Source organism: Hyaena hyaena, unplaced genomic scaffold (genome assembly GCF_003009895.1).
Source record: "Hyaena hyaena isolate Hyena2069 unplaced genomic scaffold, ASM300989v1 scaffold_65, whole genome shotgun sequence".
Classification (NCBI taxonomy): domain Eukaryota; kingdom Metazoa; phylum Chordata; class Mammalia; order Carnivora; family Hyaenidae; genus Hyaena; species Hyaena hyaena.
In genome coordinates, this window is record NW_024080697.1 from 1,340,646 (window position 1) to 1,359,473 (window position 18,828).

General features: G+C 44.6%; 1 protein-coding gene across 1 annotated transcript; it reads right to left on the bottom strand.

Moving 5' to 3' along the window:
- Window positions 1-4,271: 4,271 nt before the first annotated feature.
- PROX2 (prospero homeobox 2) lies at window positions 4,272-12,534 on the bottom strand. The gene is made up of 4 exons (XM_039232204.1): window positions 11,215-12,534; window positions 7,191-7,298; window positions 5,900-6,094; window positions 4,272-4,457 (listed from the first exon to the last, which is right to left on the bottom strand). The coding sequence occupies exons 1-4, from the start codon at window positions 12,532-12,534 to the stop codon at window positions 4,272-4,274; spliced, it is 1,809 nt and encodes a 602-aa protein (XP_039088135.1).
- Between the last annotated feature and the right edge of the window lie 6,294 nt (window positions 12,535-18,828).

Sequence of the window (18,828 nt, forward strand, 5' to 3'; positions counted from 1 at the left end):
CTCAGAATTTCACATGTATTATTTTTACCTAAACCTTAGAACAGCACTGTGAGGTAGGTACTATTTTATCTTTGTTTTACAGGTGGGAAAGCTGAGGCAGAGAGTGTAACTTGCAGAGATCCATAGCCAGTAGGTGGTTGGGCCAGGATGAAACCACGCTCCAAGACTCCTGCACCTTTCTGAAGCCTCTTCTTAAGGAAGCTAATGGTTAAGAGGGAAGTGAAGGTGCAGGTGAGGCAGCAGATCAGATACCTGAAATTTCATGTGGCAAAAGGTTAGGGTGGAGACAACACCCTTGCCTGAAGCTCAATTTCCAGACCAGAAGCAGTCATAAAGGAATAGGAGTCTGAGCCACAGAAATCAGTAAATGGTGGGGAAGGGGGGTTTCAAAGGGAAGACAAGGACCTGATGTGTGTTTAAGGCGTGACTGGAGAATTTGGGAATAGCAAAACAAATCTGTGAGCATGAAAGGGTGAGATTGTAACCTGAAAGACTCTTGGTGAAGGAGGAGCAGATTCTTCAGTGAGTAGATGGATGTGTGAACTGGTGAGGCTTGGGGTGGATGTTCTTCTACTGTTTTCATCGTCTCAACATTCCTCAGACATTCCCTTCTTCCTTTAGAGGCTAACCTCTAGGGGCTCGAGGGTTTTCTTTTTAGGATGACTGAGCATTCAACTCCTGCATACTTAGGTTTGTATAGTCTGAAGGAATTTCTTCACTATTCCTATTGTGTACTCCTGAAAAATACTCTGCTCATGAATTATCTTTTTCTACAGGTGAACGCTTAATGCCTATTTTTAAATTGTAGGTACCATGATCTACCTCAGAGATACAGTATGCACTATTAATACTCTCAATAGGTAATCAGAGCTCATTCCTTACAGTGTGTGTTATATATACTTAAATCTGACCAAGAATATCTTTATACTTTCATAAGAAATATTACATTTGTTATATTTTCACAAGCTTATGTCTTCCCCCCACAGCCTCAAGCCTTGAAGCAATCATTAAGAACTGTAGAGCACTTCTCAAATTCAAGTGTGCATAATTTAATCATCAGCCTGGTAGAACTATAACTTACTTTAGCCAACGTGTTCTTCATCTCTCTCACCCATCACTTTCTCGTTATTGTTTTTTATTTCTCACTCTTGAGAAAATGAACTTGCATTATGCGAAATCTATGCAAGCATCTAATAGTTTGTATAAAAACATCAAAGGGATTTTTTAAATTTCTATTTTGTTTTGAATGCATGCGTCATAAAACTTGACCTACTTTACAAAGCAAAAAGTTGAAACTACAAAGAAAAGAGTCAGAATCAACGATTATGAAAATTTAGATTATATCATCTAGGAAACAGGTCACCAAAATTTTAGCTAATTTTATAAGGGTTTTTAAAAAATATATTCTAGCAGCACCTGGGTAGCATAGTCAAGTGTCCAACTCTTGATTTCAGCTCAGGTTTGTGAGATTGAGCCCCATGTCAGGCTCCCCACTGACAGCTCAGAGCCTGCTTGGGATTCTGTCTTTCCCTCTCTCTCTGCCCCTCCCCCTCGCTCTCTCACTCTCTCTTAAAAGGAGTAACTTAAAAAATATTTTCTAAAGGCATATGTAAAGTTATACTATAGATGTCTTGTTTTGGATCATTTTTTCTGATGATTCTGTATTTTGTTACTGAAAACAAAGACCTGTGAACCTCCAGGTAGTGATGGGGTTGAGGTGCTTAACCTTATTAAAGAGTGCGTTGTTACCTCTGCCCTGTATGCTTTGCTCTTCCATGGATGGAAAGCAAACAGTTAAGGCACCATCCATATGCCTGGAGGTGGCTTTGTCCTCCTCACTATGCAAATCCGGTGTGGGGCTGGGTGTACTCAGTGAAGCTATGCTTGAAATAGGGTTCCTAGTGAACCTTTACCTGTATGCAGTGCCAACTAACTGCTTTTAATCATTAATAGGGCATTAACTTCCCAATGGTGCCAAAATCATAAACCACAGTCCAGGTCCTACTGTCTACCATTGAAGGATGAGATAATTAGACATAAAAATATGTCTACCATTGAAAGACTCTGAAAATGTCTAATTTGGGAAAGAATAGTGCCCACGTATACCTTAATGGAAAGAATGGCCAGATCTTTGGCAATGTTATGACAGCTAAAAGAACTTAATAACCAGCTCAGAATGTGCCCCCAACAGAGAAACAGAGATACTTGGTAGAAACAGAAAAATATAAAAAAATAGAATTTTTCTGTTGGCAGGCATGTATATTTATACATTCTTCTGGGTTTAGGTCAGTGGTTAGAGAACACTTCCTGGAAGTACTGTAGTACACAAATGTTTTCAATTTGAGCGTGTACATTTCATCTAATTGGTCCCTGGGACAAGGTTCACTGCCCTGGAGGTGGTTTGGCTTAATCTTTCAAACACACGCTAATGACTTTCAGGATTGGGACAGAAAATGGCTGCTTCGTATCAGACAATCATGTGAACTTGGAATTGTTTCTCATGAATATCTTCAATAACTATGTAATACCACTCTGAGTAGTGGATTCTTCTGCCGTCTCCAAACACAGATAACTGCTCTTGCTCAGGCTACTCTGTGCTTGCCTACTCTTAAAGCTTAGATTTGGCACATTGCTTCATTTTTGAAGGGAACATTCTGGGACAAAATATGGCAAAGATCATCTGAGTGCAACTGGATATATCAAAGGGCACTTACAAATGACCTTAAAGCAACCTGAAAATCCATTTGGGCTGAGTACATCTGTTTTGGTTTTCCTATCAGCTTTTTGAAGTAAGGGAAAATTCAAAAGGAAGTCCTTTTTTTGTACCTTATTTTTGTTGATACATCTAGCAATAGTTTAGGGATTTTATCTCTGATCTAGCCCACCCAAAAAGTCAAGGGAGTAGGATGGTTGAACTTAGAAACTTGTTTTATGTAGATGGGAAAGAAGTAAGCTAATGAAGTTACAGACATCCCTTAATCACAGTGACCGAGCCTGAACCCTGTGGGACACCCCACCCCAGCCTGCACACCTTTGCACTGCTTACAAACACTTAGCTCTGACTAGCTCAGAAGACAGATGCAGTTACTCAGCTTCGCACATGTCTCGCCCATATACTCAGAGTGAGTCACAGTTTGTATTGAGCCAGTACGGTGGGGTGGGAGGGAGATGATTTTATGAACACCTGAATCTGAGAAAGATTGATCATGGCCTATAATTTCCTTAAGGAGTGGGAGAATTTCTTTTTCTGTGTGTGATGCTGTATTTCACCCCAACTTATGCCATTCATTGTCTGTGAGACCATTCACAGGCTGTGCAAGTCTCCTGTCTGGACCTCAGTCCCTTCCTTCCTAATTCAAGCTGGGTGTGCCAGATGATCTCCTAAGGCCCTTTTCTATCTTCCAAGTCAGAAGTTCAGTTTCTTCTGCACGTCAGAGGTTGGGCATCAGTTGCATTGGTCAGTTAGAGACTAGTTGGGCTGTCCCGCTGATCAACTCCCAGTAGATGAATGAATGAACAGCACCACTCAAGTCCTGCAGAAAGTTGCCTTGGGCTTGCTGGAATGCTCATGGAAACCCTGGTGATGAAGCACTCCTGAGTGCTAGGCAGGGCTTGGCATCCAAAGGACTTGGGTTCCTCCATACTCCCGACCGTCCTTACCACCCCAAATACCACACCTTCTACTTTGGGAAGTTAACCTCACAGCTCCAAAGCTTGGGTGTGGTTGTTTTTCAAATAAAGATAGTATCTACTTTTCAGGGTGAAAAGCTTGAAAGGTAATGTATTTGAAAGGGTCTAGCAAATAGGTGGAGCTCGTTAAATAGGTAACTAAAACCAGTAATTTGTAAAAGCCCCACAAAAGATAACTTTAGCTGAAAGCCAAGTTGGAGAGAACACTAGCCTTTGTGTAGTGAGTAACATTTCAGAGTACTTCAGGACATACTATCGTTTAATCCTTATGGTCTGGTTTTACAGATGCAGTGATCCCAGCAAGTTCCCAGGGTCACAACATCTGGAAACAGTGAAGCGGAGATTTTAAGTTCTGGTTCCAAACTGTTATGTTCCTTTTACAATATGCTACCAATACGCCATTACATGTGGTTGATATATTTTATAGTTGAGATCAAACGTCTGATGATTCTGAAAAAGGAAACAAATGGTCAGAATTGGCACTAGTACCTACGCCCTTTTTATATGACTAGAGCTGTACTGACTGCCATTGAAGACAAACCCAGGAAGCCCTGGTCAGTTGCTCCTGGTTTTGTGAGATCCTAATTCCGAAACAGCTCCTGGGGATAGCTCGAAGATTTGAATATCTCTGGGATGTCACTGTCCAGTTTTGAAATAATTTTATAAATGGGTTTCTTCCAGGAAGGATCTGAGTCTTTCCCTGCGGAGACAGCCCTGAAGAACTCCTGTAACGTCAAGCTGGCGATTTCCAAGAAGCAGTCTGGGACCTGCATTCCCAAAGAGACCCACAAGAAAGAAAAGACATGAGGCTCTGAAGTACCAGCACCATGCAGATCTCAGTGCTGCCTGTTCCTGGGGTGGTGGGCTGATAAGAGCATCCCTGCTCTCCCGGCCCCCGATTTCTGAAGCCCTCAGAATCCCCTGCTCTCTCATCAAATACAAACCTTAAAATGATGGTACCCGTGAGACAGCCCTAGGAAAAAGCATATTAGGGACACTCCTTTTGTAAGAGAAGCCGATTCTACTAATGGTGATGTTTTTAGCAAAGGAGAAACTGACTTTGATCGAAACTAAATTCAATGAAGGTTTTTAGTATTCTTTTCCTTAGTGCCTAATGTGGAAAGGCATGCCCCAAGTTTACAACTGTTGTACCTCATCCCACCATCTTTTGGGGTTGGATCCAAAAGACTCGGAACCATTTCTGCTTCCAAAGTCAAGCACGAGGTTGAGGGGGGACTCAGTATGTTCCAGGACCTCTCACAGACTGGCATCATAAATGATGGGGAGTCCCACAAGTCCTCCAAATCCAGTCTGGTCCACAGCTTGCCACTGCTGCATGCCAGATGGCCACCCCACATGGGAAGATGTGGCAGCAGCGCCCTGTCCACACACCCTGACCCCACAAGCCTCAGAAAGGAGGCTTAGGTTTCCAAACATGTTCTGACAGAACGTCTGGTGGTTATCAGCATTTCTCCCCTTTGTCAGAGGTATCAGGGCCAAGTGAGAGAGGCAAGGAGACAGAAGTGCAGTCAGCGACCTGCAGAACAGGATGCCAGTCCAGCAAAGCTGTTCACCACACACAAGGAAATGCCTGTCTGGATTAGGAGTACTCACTGGTGACACCTAGGCCACTGGCTCTCCCTTTACTGATGCTTAATCTCTAAGGTGCCACCAGTGTGCCTTCACAGAGATCCCCAAAGGACTGAGAAGCTTGAGTACTGTTTATTCAGTTTCCAGAGAGAAAGGAACTGAGGTGACTTGCCATGAAAGACCGACAAATAAAACTGATGAAGTGAGAATAAAGAACGAAATGATGAAATGAACAAAAATTGTAAAGAAAACAGAGGCCAAGTCTAGGTGCTACAACAGCATAGCATTTAGTCATATGCCTCCTGACACTAAGGGGAAAAGTTCAACAAATTACAGAATGTTGTAATTACAGAGTAGTAACTCTAAAATGGCACAACACCTGTCTGACCTCTGCTGCAGCTTCAAAATGAAGACTGGCTGTATATTCAGCTTGTGATATCCACCTGTTGCATAAAAGAAAATGCTGAATCTCATCTGTGTGGATGATACAGAGATTGGGCCCAGGCTACCCTGACTCTCGGTGAGTTAAGGACAGACACAGAAAGGGGTCTTTTCTAAAACTCCATCACAAAGGGAAGGCACTCATCAGACCTCAGGGGACCCAAGTACGTGGTCTTACCTCGAAGTCATTTCCTTTGTTGTAGTGCATATTAAGAGCTTGAAAAAGTTCTGAGTCACGGAGTACCACCAGCATTTTGGGATTTGTGACACCATCTGAAATCGCTTGCCGGGCAAATTTTTCCATTTGGATGTAATAAAACTCACGAAAGTTGCTGAACCACTTGATCATCTGGGAGGTAATACAGCGGTTGAACTGTATAAACAACAGGGCCCATCAGGTCAGATGCTTGCCACGAGGTGCTCAGAGTCAGAACTGTCAGCCTCCAGTTCAACATAGGGCTTAATAAGGATGGCTTCAACCACCACGAAAAAGGGCTTTCTATAAAAAAGAAGCCACAGCCATTTTCCTAGCCTATTCACTTATACACATAAAAATCCAAATTAGCTATAATTCCTATTAGAAAACACTGGTTTTGATATACTAGCTTTATGAGGGTTGTTTTTCTTTTTTTTTTTTTTCCCATGAAAAGCTTTCCATGGTGTCTAGTGTGACTTTGGGAGGGTGTGGAGTCAAGACCAGTGTGATACCAGCTTCTGCTGCACCTGGGCAGATTGCATGGCAGCCCCAGAACTTTCTGCAGGGTCAATGGCAAAAGGAAAGATTAAGGGCATAGAGCAGAAAGCAGGTCATCGCAACCTTGGAGTTGCAGAATGAATCGAAATCAGAGCTCAGTGCAGGAGTCAACCAAGCAACTGAATAGGAGGGAAAGATCTGGAAAACACAAATATGTAGATTCAAAATATTAGCAGCCCAATTCCAACACCAAGGATAAAGGGAACAGGCAAAGTCTGGTTCCAACCGTCAGAGCTTGATTTTCCTTATCATTGTGCTCGATACCTACGCACCTTCACTCCGTTTTGCAATACAGCAATTTGAATATAAACATGACAGTGTCCAGCCCTTTATATATTTTTTTCTTTTCATAGTCTCTCCTAGCAGAGATAAAACACTAAGCCAAAAATGCCATTTACTAATGTTTCTCTCTCCCCTCCACCTTTTCTCCCCATGTGTTTGTGTATCTACAGTTCAAAAGCTTAAAATTCAGATACCCAACGTTTGTGGCCCAAAGTTACTCATGTAGTCTCAGCCCAGAACTGGAAATTGTACCGATCCCATCAGCAACATGAAGGGAGCCTGAGGTGCAGATATGATGCCCTAGGACTTGCCTCCCACTGGACAAAACCATTGCCTCTTGGGAATTTTTCGGAGGCTTTCAGAGGTGAAGAATGACTTTACCTGGACATCAGGGAGTTTTACAGAGGCTTTCAGAGATGAAGAATGACTTTACCTGGACATCAGGGAAATAGGCCTTCAGGAGGTTGGAGCTGGGGTAGCGTGTGAAGAAAAACATGAGTTTGGCCTTCTTCAGGTGACCAGGATTTAGGCCCTCCTGGATTTGTCTCAGCGTCAAGGAAAACTAACACCACTTTATCAAATGATCTTTACCAGTTTATCCAAATAATGAATTGTCCTGTTCCTCGTGGTTTCTATTTCTTTTGCTTCATTTTTTTCTGGTTGAATGGTGTATTGGTTCCATTCTTCTGTCTCTAGCAAGTCTGATCATATAAACTCTTTATTAGGGCACTCGGCTGGATCAGTTGGTAAAGCCAGTGACTCTTGATCTTGGGGTTGTGAATTCAAACCCCACATTGGACCTAGAGCTTACTTAAAAACTAAGAAAAAAAAAGCCTTTGCTTTCCAGATACTCAATACCATATATGTACAGTGAATTTGCAGAATTTAAAAAACATCCTGATGTATAAAAGTTCTATGATGCTTATGCTATCAAATACAGTTTGTCATACTTTGTGTGTGTTCTTTCAGAATAGGATGGGGAAAGATGGCAGGTCTGTCCCGGATTTCAAAGCCCCACATAGAGATTTCATTACCCTTCTCGGCCTCAGTTTCTTCATCTGTAAAATGGAACAAGCCCCCTAGATGGTCCTCATTCTACTCTCAGAGCTGCCTTTGCTGTGTTTAAGCCAATAAGCACCTAACCAGCCTGAGTACCAGAGCACAGTTTGCTTTGGCTCCAGAAGCTTGAACTTCCCGGCCGTGCCTGCTCATTTGCCTGGCAGAGCTCCCCCTTGCCCTTCCCAGTTCAGCCTAGATGCCCTTCCTCTGTGAAATATCTCCTTTCTGGATGAGGCCTTCCTTACCCTGGGCTGCCAAGGCTCTTTGTACAAACCTCTGTTGTAGACCTCACTGGAGTTTTTACTGCATGTTTGTCTCCCTATTTAGACTGTGAGCTCCTTGAGGGCAAGGACCTTATCTTTTCATCTTTGTATTCCACATGCCTAGCCCGGTGCTAGGAACATAGTAGGTGCTCAATAAATGTTTACTGGATGAAGGAATGGATGAGTGATTAGATGGTCAACCTTAATCCATACAGGAAATATGGAAGTTATATTCCAACCCATACATCCCTCTGGGAACAGATTGCTTCTTCTATAACAAGAGAAGGGAGCTGCGTTGTGACTGCCTAGCACCAGCATGGGAAGGAAATAAAGATTCTTGCACAAGAACACATAGCATTTCCAGGGACAGTCCTGGGGCCGGGTGAGAAGCATTACACAGAGTAACCTGGAGCTCAGGTCAGATACCTGAACCTTTAGGACAATTAAGATTTCTCAGTAGGACATACCAGTTTAGCCAAAGGAGACTAAACCAACTAAACCAATTTTCGGTTACAACTGGTCCTGGCATCCAGGCTGCTGCCCAGAAGACCTCAGCCCTTGCCTCACTGGACCAACTTCTTATCCTTCTTACAGGCTTGTAAATGCTGTGGAAAGAATCCTGGATTTAGGAGTCCAAAGACCCAGTTTCAGATACTGATTTTTGCCACCTGTTAGCTGTGTGATCTTGAGCAAGTCACTTATCTTCTCTGGGCCTCGTTTCTAAAATGTAAGTGTAGTAGTTAAAGCTTGTGCTTGGCAATCAGACCCTGGGTTTGAATCCTGGCTCTGCATGTGTCTGTCTTGTGACTTTGGGCGAGCTAGTTTGCTTCTCTGTCCCTGCCTCTCAGATGCCTGAGCTAGAGTGGACGCTTGAGGATTGTGAGGTAACACAGGCCCACAACCTCTTCTCCAAAACGCTGGGCCAAATGGGGTTCAGATTTCAGAATTTATTATTTTACAACGGTAATGTGGTGCATATACCATAGGTCAGTTAATGGCCCGAGCAGGGGCTGCAGCAGCAGTCTGTAATCCAGTACATTAATATTTCTACAGCAAGCTGGAGGACTATTTACACTAAGTGAGCTAGTCTATAAATAGCCTCCAATCAGTGCAGGTCGGGTTTTGCCACCAAAAATGTTCCCGTCAGCCTGAGGGGAGAGAACTCACAGGGATTTCCAGAGCTCTGAGTTTCAGAATGGCGGCTAAGTGGTGGTGGGCACGCACTTGTGAACTGCTGGCGGGTTGGCCGACCTCCAGGACCGCACACAGCAAATGCTGCCCACTATCTCCTCATCGCTCCTGCTCTGCCTGATTCATGGGATGTTGCGTGAATGTGAATGGGTGCTGGCGCTCAGTGGCTTTTCCGGCCCACAGGAACACATCTCTAATGCTGGAGTGTAGACAACAGGGATGAGGAAATGGTTGGGGAACCAGGAAGCTGCCCGGGAGCCCCAAATCATTCCATGCAGCCAGGCCCTGTCGATGGACTCCCCAGACTCCCAAAGCTGTCTGAGTCCACCCCCTCATTTTACAGAGCAGGGCTAGGCACACAATGGGTGCCCGAGAAATACCAGCATGCCCCTGCCAAGGAAGTATAGCAGAGAATTCAGGCTCTTCCACCACTGCCTGACTTTAACAGGGGGTCATAACCAGTGGCCTCTTACCAAAGGTCCAGACAGGTAGCCTTTGCCACACGGGGTGATTTCATGACAATCTTTACACCTCCAAGAAGATTTCCTACCGCCTGAAGAGGCAATAGTGGCAGGTGATGTGTTCTTAGCCTTGGGTTTATAGTTGCCCCGGCCTGCCTAGGAAGCATGTGATAGTGCCCAAGCTTTAGGTGTGTTTCCAACACCTGTGACCGGCAGAGGGCGCTCATGGCATTCAGGACACAAGAGAATGTGTGGCAGTGAGAAGTCCCACCTCATCCTGCGGCCCTTAATACAACACCTTCCCCCAACCCCCCAAGAGGACACAACTGTTCACGCCTGGATATACAACTCCACAGATGCATTGACCTTTGGAGACTGAATTATAGTCTGTTCATGAGAAGCAGCAGTGTGAGCTCAGCCCGCTAAAAAAGCCACATCAAAAATAATGTCAGGAACTTCACTCCTACAAGATGCTTGCTGGAAGAGGATCTTTGGTCATGTGAGCCTGAGGCTGCATACATTCTCCTCTTAGAGCTTCACATAGGACTTCGGCATGTTAAAGGCTCTAAGAAGTCCCACAAACCACCCATTAGTAGAAATAACCAGTATTTAATAACCACCATTTAAATAACCAGTAGAAATAACCTAGTATTCACCCAAGCTTTTTTCCTAATTTAACAACTGTTAATGTCCTGAAGAAGGGTCACTCTGGGCAACACTATTTGAGAGAGTGGAGTCTGCCTAAGGGTTGCAGAGATAAGACCCAGACCCCTGCAGCCCAGCCTGGGCCCCTCAGCCCTCCCCACAGGGGGCCCCCTTCCCTCTACATGCCCAGTCCCTGAGCTCTGGTTCTCTCTGTTGCAGCTTAGAAGCTGTTCCTTAAGCAAAAGGCTTCTTACCCCTTCCAGCTGCCTCTTGGGTCTAGTCCCTCAGGAAAGCATCCCCTTTTCCAACTGCCTCAGAAGTTTCTGGTCCCGCATAGCTTCCCTGTGAATTACCTAGACAATGCAGGCTTTTCTGCCTGTGGAGCCAAGAGAAGGGGGCGGGGCGGGGGGGGTGGAGGCTTCAGATGAGCTCATCCTTTGACTCTCTCTCTGCTTAGCTGTACAGGCTGCTGACAACCAAATTATGGGGTTTTTCCTTCCATAGAGTATTTATCATACTTTGGAAACCCATTTGAGTTTAAAAACAAAACTCTTTCAGACCCAAAGAAAAGAGTCAGTAGTGGTAGAATACAGTGTCACAGAAGAAGGTAAATTAATCTTCCCAACATCCTTAAATCCCAAAATGTGGCCACCACCTTCTCAGAACCTAAAAACTATGAGCCCCAGGGAAGGAAGTCCTGGAAGCTACAGTAAGATCATTGGGGAAGTGACACTATTTAAATGCCACGGAGTTATTTGTCCCCACCTCCCTTCATCTTCTAGGTTTCCCATGTCTCTGGGCTGTGGCACTGAGCACCTCAGTAACTAGTAAAGGATATGTGGACTGAAGAAAAAGGGAGCACATCCGGGGCAGCCTGCAGGCTGCCCTGTTCCATCTTCACCGAGGGAAGAAGGGGCAGTCTTTCCAAACGGGGGGAAGCGAAGGGCAAGGGGGACTCCTGCTGGCTCAGAACTGACGGTCGCAATTTGATGGCTCCCCAGGATCGCAGGGCAGACTCTGGGGAGGAGTGACTTTGGGAAGATGAACCTTGGGGAAGACTGCTGTCCCAGTGGTCACTGGGTCCATGACCCAATAGCTGGCTAAGAATCTGATCTTCTTGGATGTGGGAAGGCGCAGTCAAAGGACAGTTTGCTGGCAGACCCTGATAGGGTCTGGGGATCATTCTCGGAGAAACAGTGTACCTGGGAGGATCTAGAGACTTGGCCAGTGATAAGTTTCGCAACAGGACCCCAGTTTGTGGCTGGACTCTTCTGGGCAAGGTGGCAAAAGGAAAGAGATCTTTACAGATCCCTCTCTCAGGAGGCGAGGGCTCACTTCTACCCTCTGGCACAAACCCCTGGCAGCTTCTACCCAGCTGAGTCGGGTGGCCTGGTGGATCCACGAGCACCTTTTGTAATACTGAGTCCACAGCCTGGGACACTGCCCCGGTCAATTCCTTCCTCAAGATCTCCAGCAAATCCTGTGCTCCACAAGGAAGGGACCTGGGCTCCTCAGACTGGTATTCGATCTCAGACACTCTGCGTTTTTCTTTCCCAGAGAGGTCCCGATGGGAACCCTGGTTGTGGTCACCGTCCATAGCCCAGGGCCTAGATCCATAGCCCTTCCTCTGCTTCACTCTCAGAGGGCCCTTGTCCATCTCAGAGCCTCCTGGGTCCTGAGCTGTGTCCCGTGGCTCCGCAGCCTGCAAGATGTGCTTTTGCAAATGTCTTAGCTGTTGCTTCAGCTGATAGAGCTGTTCTCTTACCCGAGGGTCTCCTTTCCTGATGCCATGGTCCCTGACAGGGCCCGGCTTCAGAGGACCTTGCTGCGTGGGAAGGCTCTGCTTCCTCTTCCGCTCTTGGGCCTTCTCTGGGCAATATGGGCTGTCCCTGGCTTGGGTACTGCCCGGCACCAGAGCGTTAAGAGAGAGGCACATGCCTTGCACGATGGTCTCCACTCGGGCCCTCTTTGCTTGGATGTTCTCATCCCAGAACCAGTCAGGATCAGGAAAACTGGAGCTGGGAACAGGACTCCAAGGAAAGCGGGGCTCTCTATCTGGCTCTCGGGGGGCTGGGTTTCTTTCACGTTCCATACAGGGTTCTGCTAGGCGGGAACAGGCCCGGGACAGAGGAGGAAGCAAGTCAGAGTTAGGATCCATCTCCTTGACTCCACGACACTTGCTCAGAAGGTCGGTTGTGGCTCTGTAATGGAATCCCTTCTCCTAATGTCCTCAACTAGAGGGGTGCCTCAAGGGAGCTGGGGGGGTCCTCCTTCACACTCAGAAAGATGAGAAGCAGCTGTCAAGGATGCAGACTCTGTAATGCCAGAACTTACAACTCTGAGTCGATTCTGGAATTAGAGACAGGGAGAAAACAGTATATGTGATTTTGAGCAGTGCTTTTCAAACTTGAATGTGCAATAACCTAGGGACCTTGTTAAAATGAAGATCCGGATTCAGCAGGTCGGGGCTGGGGCAGACATTCTGTATCTCTAACCAGCTCCCAGGAGATTCTGTGCTGCTGGTTGGGCCCCTACTCTGAGGAGATTCCCAAGAGTGACCCTTCAGGGAGAAATTCTCCTGCTAGGCCATAATAATGATAAAATAATAAAGATAATAGCAGCAGCTAACTGCACAACTGGCATTATGCCAAGAGCTTTACATCTATTACCTAATTTAATTCTTGTAACAAATCCCTGAGAATGTTATCATTCTCACTTAAGGGATAAAGAAATAGGCCCAGAGAGGTTAAGTTACCTCCGGAAAGTCATACAGCTAGTAAGTGGCAGGCTGGGGTCATAGTGACTACTGCAATGGAATCACCTGGGGTACTTGTTAAAAAGAGCAAATTCAGTAGCCCCCACCAGTCCTGGAAAAGCAGAATCCCTCCATACTGGGGCAGGAGGGAATGTGCATTTGAAACAAGCCAACCAAAGTTGAGAACCAGCTGTTTGACCACTACACTGTGCAGTTCCTGGAAGAATCTGAACATGTATTCATTGTTCCAATTCAACAACTATTTACTTAGCACCTACTATGCAACAGGCCTTCTTCTGAGCACTTGAGAGGCAGTGGTAACCAAGACCAGCAAAGTCCTGCTCTCATGGAGCAGGCCGTCTACCGGGTGGAGAGAAGGATGCACAAGTGTATTTTCAGGTTGTGGTATCTGCTAGGAAGAAAAAGCTCAGTAATGAGTTGTACTTGGGATGAGGGTGTGGGAAGAAGGAGGGAGCTAGTTTAGAAAAGGCCGCCTAAAGCTCTCCACCCCCGCCCCTCCCCCCCCGCAAAATATCAAAATACACTGTACTTTAACCAGGAGGTTTCAGATAGCAAGTTTAAGGCCCTTTGAGTTTAGAAAACATTCATACATGCTACCTCATTGCACTTCACACCAAACTTGAGAATCAGTGTAATCCTCCCATTTTACAGATTTTTTACCAAGGATCAGTGAGACTGAAGAGTGGCTCTTAGTTCCTGAGATTCCAAATCCTTTGACATACACAACCACACTTCAGCTGCCTCCCTGCAGATGGAAAGGCCTGTATAAGAGACTGACTCCTCTGTCTGTCCCGTGGATGCTTCCTTTCTTCAAAGAGGTAAATTCAAGTTTCTCCTCTACAAATTCCCACTGTCCTTTTGCTTCTCTTGCACAAATGCTGTCAGGAAAGAGCCCACTTAGTTCCTCTGACTTTTGACCTAAAATTTACATGGAGTTCTCTACCTGAGGCAAAACTTGGCTTTCCTGTTGCCTCTGGGTTCTTGTGCGAACATGGACACAGCCTCTGCCTTGAGCTGCCCAGACAACCAGCGGATTGGCTGTGGAGCGCAAAGAGAAATAACATATCACTGATGATGATTCCAAAGCATCTGGCCAGAGTGAGTTGAAGGATGAAATTGGATGAGCTGAGTCAGAAAGACTATAGAGGAATAGGTTTGGTGAGAGATATCAGGAGCTCAGTTTTGCACACGTTTAATTTGAGACAATTATGAGACATCTCAATGAAAATGTTGACAAAGCAGTTGGGTAAATAAGCCTGGGGCCCCGTGGAGAGAGATCTGGGCTATAAATAGAAAGTTGATGGCTGTCAGTATGTGGATGGATGAGCTCACCAAGGAGTGAGTGTAGACAGAGAGGAGGAGGGGGCCAAGATCCGAGTCTTGGGACATAGCAGCACGAAGAGGCTGGGGTAAGAGAGGAATCAATAAAGGGAGCAAAAGGAGCAAGCAGTGAGGTAGGAAGAAATCTAGGGGTGTGTGAGTTTCTGGGAGCCGAGTGAAGAAAGTGTTCCTAGGAGTGAGGAGAGGTCAAGTCACATAGCGATTAAGCGATTATTAGTAACACAGAGGTGTTCAAGATCTTGATCAGAGCAGTTTTGGTGGAGTGCAGGGAGAAAAAGCCTGGTTGGAATGGATTTAAGGCAGAGGACAAGAGGAGGAATTGGTGGCATTAACTATGGCAACTCCTTCAAGGAGTTTTGCAGAGAGGAGAGAAATAGGACAGTGGCTGAAAGGAGAGATCGGGTCAAGAGAGGGTTTCTCAAGATAAAAGGAATAACATCATATTTGTAGGTTAATGGCGATGACGCCATATAAAGATAAATAAAGTTTGTTAGGGGCACCTGGGTGGCTGGTTGGTTAAGCGCCACCTTCGGCTCAGGTTATGATCTCATGGCTTGTGAGTTCGAGCCCCGCATCGGACTCTGTGCTGACAGAAGGAACCTGCTTCGGATTCTGTTTTCCCTCTCTCCGCCCCTCCCCTGCTTTCACTCTCTCACTCTCTCAAAAATAACATAAACCTTTTTTTATAAAAAAGATAAAGTTTGTTAATGTAGGTCACTGGGGGAGAATTTCTGGAACTGGTCCTTAGGTACGAAGGTGGGGCCAAGATGTCATGCATGGGAAAGGATCAACTTGAGACAGGAGAACCCTTGGTTCATCCATGGCAGTGGAGGAAGGCAGTGTTCGTGGACAGGTGCTGGCCAGTGGGTAGCCCCAGTGATGGGAGCAGGTGCAAGTTCCCTTTTGATTATCTCCATTTCCTCAGTGACATTGGCATCGGCATTAATTTTCTAAGCCACAGGTCTGCTTGTGCCCCTTCATGGCATCAGTCTTTGCTAGCTGCCTGTTGAATAGAAGGTACAGCTGTGTCTGGAACCACTGTCCTCAATATTTATCATTGCCATTGAGCTGTCCTGGGCGCTGTGCTGGGTCTTCGCCCTTGCTCCTTACTCTTCCTTCCCTCTGCCTGGAAGGCCCCGCCCTCATTTTTCTACCTGACACACCCCTATTCCTTTTCCAAAATCCAACTGAAATGCCACCCCCTCTCTGAAGTAATCAATGTCTCTTGCCCCTTTAGACTGTGAGCTCCCTCTTTGTGTCTCCACGTAGTGCCTGATTGGCAATTGTCACCAAATAGATGTTTGCCGACTCAGTTGAATAAATTGTTCAGGAGGCACTTCATTTACACCGATCTTCATCTCTCCACTAGAGGTACATTATTTCAGATCTTTCTAGCATCTAAGTGGAACAAAATCAACACAGACAGAGACAGACAGACAGATAGATAGTTAGGAAGATAGATAGGGCAGAGAACCACCAAATCTCCCTTGTGGGTTACTTAAGGCATTGTTTCCGAGGTTCCATGTGGTCTGTATGCTCCAGAAGGCGGAACTGCTAGGGTAAGAGAGGGAGCTCTGTGTGCCTAATGAAGGAACAATCATCGGGAATGTCTTGAGGCCAAAAACTAGCAATCCAGCCAGACACCACAGTGGTTGGACGCCCAGAGATGTTTACGCCCATCTCTGTAGGACAATCATGGAAACTCTGCATCTGGGCAGCTGAGAAACAGGAAACCTCTGCGCCGGGCCAGCAAGCCACGTGGAGCCCTTCACCTGGGTGTGGCACGAAGCAGCAATGCTTTCTGTTTAAAAATTAACTAGCAGCGCACTCACATTTACTGACAGAGTAGCAATTGCCACGGCCCTTTAAAAATAGCTTTACTCCTTTTCGTAGATGATGAAAGCAATAGAGTCATTTTACTTCCCAAATATAGAAATGTATTAAGAGGGAAAGAAAGAAAGAGAGGAAAGGAAATTCAGTTAACATTTTGCTGTTTGTCATTTTTTCTACATTTTTTTCTCTGTGTACAGAAAACTTACATGATTTCTCCTAATTATATACATTTTTTAAATGGAATTATAAATACATAGTCCTATGACTTCCTTTTAGTTTTTGGTCTTTCATGTTAACGAATACCAGTCTATAACAACATTGTGAAAGCTGATGATATTCCACTGAATGTATATATCACAATGTATTTAACAACTTCCCTTTTGAACAGACAGTAAGATTTTTCTTCTTATGTTGTCACTGGTATAGCAATATAGACAATACAGTACGGAGGTGGAGAGTGTGGACTGCAGCCTAGGACTGCCTCAATTTAAATCCCTAGAGCCACTTACTAGTTTGGCCACCTCTCTGTACCTCAGCTCTCTCATCAATAACAGAAATAACCACAATACCTACTGTTATGAGGGTTGTTGTAAGGATCCAATGAGTTAACCCATTTTTAGACCAGTTCCTGGCATATCATATATTACTGGTGTCGGCTATTGTTATTATGAATAATATTGGGATGAACAGTCTTGTCTATATCTCTCAGATCTTATAGTATTTTTTCCTTAGAATACATTTCTAGAATTAGAAATTCTGGATCAAAAACCGGGCACAGGTTAAACTTAAAAAAAAATTTTTAGTGTTTATTTTTGAGAGAGAGAGAGCGCGCAAGCAGGGAGGGGCAGAGAGAGAAGGAGACACAGAATCTGAAGCAGGCTCCAGGCTCCAAGCTGACAGCACAGAGCCTAATGCGGGACTCAAAACTAGCCATGAGATCATGACCTGAGCCGAAGTCGGACACCACTGTCTAAGCCACCCAGGTGCCCCAAAGTTTTATACTCATTGCTTGACTGCCCTCCAGAAATGTACCAACGGATTGGTAGTGGAGATGAGAGACTGAAGGAGAACTTTCGATTTTTACTCTGTATATTTCTGTATTAACTGAATTTTTATAAGGATGTATTCATGCCTTGTTTGTATATATACTTCTAAATAGCAGATTTTCTTTCTTACCAATATATCTATAAAAGAACACATATCCCCTCATCCTCACCAACACTAGGCATTGCCAGCCTTTTAAATCTTTGCCAATATGGTGGACGAAAATATTATATCAACATTTGTAACTCTGATTCTCAGCAATCTGCTCATTTTTCTCATATATTGGGGGAAATACATGCTATATATTATGAAACTGAAACATGTTTGTACCATTTGAGTCAACGATTCTATGTCTAAGAAGTGAAATAAAAAAGATGATGCCATACCCACAGATTTATGTCAAAAATGATCATCCCAGCATTAAAAAGTAGAAACTGATTAAATAAAAATATGGAATTATCTATGTGATGCTATATTATGTAACCATTTTTTAAAAATCATGTTTAGGAAGAGTTTATAGAACATTATTTTATAGTAAGTAGGGAGAGAGAAAAATGGTTTTGGAAGTACAAAGGAAAAAAGATGAGAAATAAATATATTAAAATGTTAGCAATTGCTTACGGATGATGGAACCATCATTTTTTAATGGGTAATTGTTTTTTCTCTATTTCTTCCTTTTACTTTTCAGTATTTTCCGTATTTTCAATGGGTATGTTTTCACTTTGTAATTTAAAAAAGAAAGTAATCTTTGCCCTTGATAATTTAATTTAAAATTTTTTTTAATGTTTATTTATTTTTGAGCAAGAGAAACAGAGCATGAGCGGGGGAGGAACAGAAAGAGAGACACCGAATCCAAAGTAGGCTCCAGGCTCTGAGCTGTCATCACAGAGCCAGGCTCAAACCCATGAGCCCCACGAGCCGTGAGATCATGACCTTAGTCAAAGTCAGTCGCTTAACCAACTGAGCCACACAGGCACCCTGCCCTTGGTAATTTAAAACTCGCCGTTATGGGAAAGGCTCTGCATGTGTAGGGACAGGGGATGTATGGGAAATTTCTGTACTGTCTGCTCAGTTTGGCTGTAAAGCTAAGACTGCTCTAAAAATTAAAGTCTACTAAAAAAACAAACGAACGAAGCCTGGATTTTCTCTCGTTGACTCTTTCCTGGATATACATTCCTGGACACCAGGCATAAAAAAAAACTCCACTACAGAAGCATATTTAGCTACAAACGGGCACAGATCACAGGGCTCATGAGATAAGCATGAAGTTATATAGGATTTTACAGCTAGAAAGTGTAAAAGAAGAGTAAGGTGGAATTTCAAGTGAATAATAGGCCTAAGAAAGAAACTGTATGTCTGAAGTGTTAAGAGGCCGGGTGGGGGTTTGGGGGAACTGGCTGAAAAGACAGCCAGTGTCGTGGAATTTTCAACTGCACAAATCACCTTGTAGCAGGGGAG

What these genes read in the sequence shown, in the direction of transcription:
- PROX2 (XM_039232204.1), bottom strand. Translation starts at nt 12,534, where the DNA reads ATGGATCCTAACTCTGACTTGCTTCCTCCTCTGTCCCGGGCCTGTTCC. An exon ending in TCCCTTTTTCTTCAGTCCAC is followed by an intron (nt 7,299 to 11,214) that starts ATATCCTTTACT and finishes ACGCTGAGACAA; the next exon opens with ATCCAGGAGGGCCTAAATCC. An exon ending in CCTATTTCCCTGATGTCCAG is followed by an intron (nt 6,095 to 7,190) that starts GTAAAGTCATTC and finishes TTGTTTATACAG; the next exon opens with TTCAACCGCTGTATTACCTC.